The sequence below is a fragment of the Brassica oleracea genome, chromosome C5 (genome assembly GCF_000695525.1).
Source record: "Brassica oleracea var. oleracea cultivar TO1000 chromosome C5, BOL, whole genome shotgun sequence".
NCBI lineage: Eukaryota > Viridiplantae > Streptophyta > Magnoliopsida > Brassicales > Brassicaceae > Brassica > Brassica oleracea.
In genome coordinates, this window is record NC_027752.1 from 7214601 (window position 1) to 7220777 (window position 6177).

Here is a 6177-nt window from a genome sequence, read left to right on the forward strand (position 1 = left end):
ATATTTTCATTTTATATTTGAAAGATAAATGAATTCTATTTCAAACAGTATTTTTGTAAATGTATTTCTTAAAAAATAATCAATTAAAATTGTTATTATCATTGAATATCATTATTTTTGACATAATTTGAGTTTTCGTTTACATCAAAACTTATCATATTTTAGGATAATTTTTATTTACAATGTAATTTTCATATTTTTCAAACAAATTCTAAAAATATTTTTTAAATATTTTGTTATAATTGTTAAAAAAATATTGAGTTGCATTTCAAATAAAAAGGTAAAGATATTAAAAATATTCTAATTAAAATATATAAAATTTAATATAGTTTTAAGGAAATTGTCAAAATAAAAAAATTACACATAAAATAATTATGATTTTTGTTAACTGGATGGATCATTATTTATATGATATCGCCCACGAAAGAAAAATTTCTCTTTTTAAAATTATCTAATTAACTCTATACTCATTTTTTTTATATGATATCACACATTCGTAAAAAATAGATAGTTTAAGATGCAAAAAAAGTATTTACTTAGTAAATATAATATGAACAAATATTACAAATACATCATTTAATAAAATAAATAATTAAAAACTGAAAATTCATATCCGCGCTGGGCCTAGTAAGTGTTTATTACAAAGAGTACATGAATTTATAGCAACATCCCTAATCTGGGGGCGAATTTGTCTCCTGATTAAAGCAGACAGTACGCTTTCTAATTAAAAGTGTCATGTGAAATCAACTACGGGTATGATTTAAAGGCCTAACAATACATGGAAATTAAATAGTTGGTTAAATTAGGTTTGTAATATGTATCATGTATCCCCCACAAAACACATGCATTCAGAATTTTCTTCAACTTAGTGGTAATATTTCAAATCTAATTTGCACGCATGATGAGACATGACAATAACAGCTAATGAAAAAAAAAATCAAATATTAATGGGAATCCATTAATATATCAAATTTTATTTATTTCGCAGCCTAGAGTTCACATGAACATTATTGAACCTTTTTTTTTAACTGAAACTTTATTATGGTATGAATGTATGATTCAAGATCACCAGACTTTCTAATGAAATCATGAATTCAAAATGAGTGATGGTAACTTTGTAAATTGCATTAAGTATATTGTATAGAGAAGATATGGATATACCACGAGTTATTAAAAAGATGCTTACACATACAAAATTCTGAGTACTCTAGAATCTATAAATAACAAAACGTTCGTTGTCTAACCGAGAGAGGAATAAGCATTAAATAGAAGTATAAAACCAAGTTTTGATTGATCATGGACGCATCTTTCATTTCTGGTTTGTTTTAATAAAATAGATATATACAAATCGTGCACCAACATCAGCTCATATTATCTCATTTTTTATAGAAAATATATCGACGTCTTATTGTGACGTTTTGGATCAAAAAGCTATATGATTGAATCCTTAGACCTTTCAAATCATCAAGTGCTATCTGTCTTTTGTCCACCAAAATTATAGTACGATATTTCATCATTTGCAAACTTAGAAGTATAGTGACGTGATAAATTTCCAAAAGTGCTATAACACACACGCGAAAACAAAATATTTAATAAAAAATATGGCGACGAGTTAATTATTATTTTTGTTAAATGAACACATATCAATTAACTCTACCATCATTCAGTGCATCACATTTAAAAAAAAAGAACTGGAGGTGTTAATAATGAGAGATATTTACAAGTGAAGACTTTTAAAGTTAGGATTCTTTAACTTTCAAAAACTACAAGTGGAGGTGAAGGGATAACGAATTAGGTTAAAGAAGAGCACCAACTTTCACTTCATCAGTAGCTTGTTGGTACTTGTTTGTGCTCGTCTTTATGACTTGTCCTCTCTTCACTTTAAACTTGCACTTAACCACTCATTTCATGTAAATAAACTTTCTCTTCCTTTTTTCTGTGACGAGAGTTTAATTTAAAATTGTCTACAAAGAAATTGGTAACAAGGAGTGTGAAAAGAGAGGGGAAACTGAAATAATGAAGGTAACAAGAAAGAAAAAGGGTGGTCTCTACTTTCTCTTGATAGACTTGGAACAGTGACACATTTCCTTAAACTCTCCATTGATATTGACCTTCCCTCTTCTTCAACTATCAACATCTTCTCTTCCCCCATCTAACTTAACTATGAAGTGCATCTACTACCTATACATCCACTTAATATCTCAATGTGTCTGCTTAATTATACATATACTATCTTTACAAAAAAAATAATTAACAAGAAAAACTGGTTAACATATATCACAGAGTGGGTTGTTCCAGTTCACAAGGATTTACGTGGGCTTAACAAATAATAAAGGCTGGACTTTGGAGGAGGACTTTTGTCAACATGTGAATCCACCATATGAAAGACTTGTTGTGAAACAGAGGGTTCAGATATTCAAGACGAGAAATTACGACAAGGCCCCTAAGAGAATTTACAAAGCTCGAGGGAAATGCCCAAAGAACACAGAGAAGAGTACGAAGGAATCGCAGAGGAAGAAAGCATGATCCTTGCCGTGTTGTTCGCCAATTCCGTAGGGAACGTTTTGATCGAAAGGTTCGCAACCCTGATCCGTATTGTTTTTTCTTCTTCTTTTTCGTCGATTTCGCAGCTTCTGTTAGTTTCTTCTGAATCCAATTCCTTTTGATCGCAAACTTGTCGGTTCGTGTTTGGTTAGCTCACTAAAGATCATACTCGAGCATTGCCCTAGCTCTTCGTGATCTCGTTAATGGATCTGAAAGTTGTTGATTGTCTCGATTAAGGTTTTCGATTAGCTTCATTCATGTCTTTTTCATCTAGAATTGAGCTAAAGCTTGACACTTTATCGAGATTAGGTTAGTAGAATTAGGAACTCTGAAGTGAAGAGGTTTTACGTTTGTGATGTTATGTAGAATGTTTTTGTCCCAAAGTATTCAGATGTCTTGGTTTAATTGTATTGGATACTCATACTCTTGATGCCATTAGTACCTGATTGTGTAAATCTCCTGTAATGTAAATGGAGAGAGATGGAGTACATGTGACTTGTCCAATTTAGTTCACCGTAAGGATATTTTAATCTGGCAGGTTCAATGGAGTGCCAGCTGAGGAACGGCTCACCTGGCGTTCTTTCTTGGTTAAGTTGGGAGCAGAGAATCTCAAAGGTGTTAAGAACGAGGAGCTTCTCGTCGCTTGCCACAAGTAACATCAAACTACCTCTAGTCTTCTTGTAGCAATTTGCTTTAATCAAAACTTAAAAGCGTTGGTTGTGGAAGTAATAGAGAGTTTGTTTGTGCTGCAGGTCGGTTTATATCGTGTACACAATGCTAGGGGATGTTAGCATCTTCCTCGTTGGTAAAGACGAGTACGATGAACTTGCTTGTAAGCCTCTTTCTTTCTATCTCCCTCTCTCTCTTTGTAGCTCAGTTGATAAGTGGTTCATTCAGAGTTTGCTGAATCTTCTTGCAGTAGCAGAAGCCATCTTTATCATAACAGGGGCTGTGAAAGACATATGCGGGAAACCTCCTACAGAGCGAGTGTTTTTGGACAAATACGGAAGGATTTGTTTGTGTCTTGATGAGATCGTTTGGAACGGACTTCTGGAGAACACCGACAAAGACAGGATCAAGCGTCTCATTAGATTGAAACCTCCTTCTGAGTTTTGATTTTACTCCAAGTTCAACCAGTCACACCTTACAATGTGTTTTTTTTTTCACACTATCAATTGAGTGTCAGTTGTTGGATCACTTCTCTCTATCAAATATTATACTGTTAACTACTGCTGTTCTTCGACCAGACATGAAGGGTTCAGTGTGGTGATGGTTATTGAATCTTAACTTAAAGGTTCCTCCTAAGTCTCCGGTTGTAACTGTTTGTGAAAACTCCTCTAAGGAGCTGGTTTTGAGTAATCTCGCATTTGACTGACTCTTCCACAAGCTAGGCGTCAAAACAACTGTGTTAACATAAAGAAGTAGCATAGTGGATCTTGGTTGGTCTCTGGACACATCTAATCTTAAATACATTTGTTTAGATTATAATGGTTTCATTTTCATCTAAAAGCCTCCCCGAGTTAAATATGTTCTATGCTTAGTTGTAATCTTAGCTGGAGAGCAAAAGTGGTAAACGTAAAGTATATGAACAGTCGTTGTCGCCTACTAGATGAGCTGTAAGGATCAGTACTCAAAACTTCATACGCTTTGATCAATCAATTAGAGCATGTTGTTTTACCATTCTTCAGGACAGACCAAAAGCATTTTGATTTTAGTTACCTATAGAAACGGTTTTGTTTTCTACTTCACAGTCAATATAGGCAACTCAACGTCCACTTCAGAGACTTTCCTGCTACCGTAGAAAAGAAAAAAACGTATCAATCTTGTCTGTATCTCAGACATATGTTTGCTTGCTTTTAAAGAAGAAGAAATTAAAAATGTGTCTCGGCCATTTGATGTGGAAACTTCTGCAAAGTGAAAGCTTTTCTTACAGTTTGTTATCTTTTATCTTTTGTAGGTATTTTACTCTTTTGTGTTTCCATTTTACAAAAGGACATAAATTTTAAGCCTAGTCATTTTAATTTTCTCTACCATTTGCTTGTTAAGCATATATTTAATTTGAATGCGGTATGCTTATCATATGTCACTAGTTGTTTCGACTATGTAGTTAAGCAAAACTATTTTAATCAACTTTGAAAACGAAAGAAAATGATAAAAAAGCTTTACTAATCTTGAGTTGGATTCCATATCAAATTTTATCGGCCTTCCGACACAAGAAAAGGCTGGCTAGATGGAAAGTAATAGTAAATGAGTGACAAATCTACACTCACTTTTACCAAAAAAAAATTCTAAACATAATAATTAAGTCTATTTAAATGGTGGGTTTATGGGGGCATGAAACTATAAAATGATATCATTTGATCATGCGAGATTAGGTAAACGAAACAATCAGGCTAAAATCCAAAGTGACTGTAAGCCGCCTATCTTTTCTTTTTTCGTAAAAAGATTTTCTATTAAAATGCAAGAGAAAAAAAAGGGTTACAGAGTTTTTACTCGGTGGCCAAGTGGCCTACATATTATGGAAACAAACTTGAATCATCACAAAGTGTAGTGTAGATGAGTAGAAGAAGGGTAGCTAGCAATTAGTTAGGAGAGCCATAACTGCATCAGTGTGGAGGAGAAGATTGGCCTATCGAATCTCAAGCTAGAGATTCTGATTTTTAGCTGTGACTTTGATCTGTTTGAGAAGGCCTTCCGTTGAGGAAAAGAGCCGCCTATCTTTTCCTTACAGTGTTGCAATACATGTGCGTGTTTTCTTCTCTCCAACTCGTATAGTTAACTGTTATACTCGTATAGTTAACTGTTATACTCGTATCATTTTTAAAAAAAAATAAGAAAGTTTTTATCTACCGAAAATAACACAACGACAAAAACAAATTAGTTGGTAATAGTGTTACGTACGTACTGTCGTGTTATATTTTAAATTCAAACATGATGTGCATGTGTAAGTTTCTAAGTTATCTCTGCTCAAAAACAAAAAGTTACTAACTTATAGACGACCAAAAAAAACATCTTTTTATCATGTCAAAAGGAAAAGTACTTAAAATAGTTTCACGGAAGGTAGGTTTCTTGTTACTCCATCTATAGCCATCCCGGAATATTGCAAACAAAAGATAACACTAAGAGTTCATGAGATTTTGGGGGTCTGTGACAATATCTCACGTAAAAAAAATTTTTTACCTGCTTAAGATTTTAAAAATTATTTTTTAAAAGCTTATGTCTATATAAGTTTTTTCAAAAATTTTAGAGACCTGTAACAAATGTTTAACATATCGCTCAGGCCGGTCCTGGATAACACGGCAACATAAAACAACAAAAGACTTATGTTTGGTTACTTTGGTAAATTGCTGACGTGTGATCAGTATAATCCTTATCTTATTAAAGACATAAATTTGTTTTTGTTTAAGTTGAAGGAAAAAATCTAGAAGTTGTGATAGTCCCAGTCAGCTTGGTTGAGTTCTTACGTGTCGAACTCATCCTGACAGTGCCAGGATCACAACATTTTATGTATGCAACCGCCCTATTCTCACCTATTTTTCACCTTCCATGTTTACCAGTCACATCGGTTCTCAATTATATATTGCGTAGTTGTTGTTTGTTGCTCATCGATCACATTCTTAATTTTGATTATGA

The 6177-nt window shown here is 33.1% G+C and overlaps 1 protein-coding gene across 1 annotated transcript; it reads left to right on the forward strand.

The window, feature by feature from the left end:
- The first annotated feature begins 2451 nt into the window (after positions 1-2451).
- LOC106292743 lies at positions 2452-3849 on the forward strand. The gene is made up of 4 exons (XM_013728395.1): positions 2452-2575; positions 3083-3196; positions 3297-3376; positions 3464-3849. Exons 1-4 carry the CDS (start codon positions 2472-2474, stop codon positions 3658-3660), a joined length of 495 nt encoding a protein of 164 aa, XP_013583849.1. The 5' UTR covers positions 2452-2471; the 3' UTR covers positions 3661-3849.
- The last annotated feature ends 2328 nt before the right edge of the window (positions 3850-6177 follow it).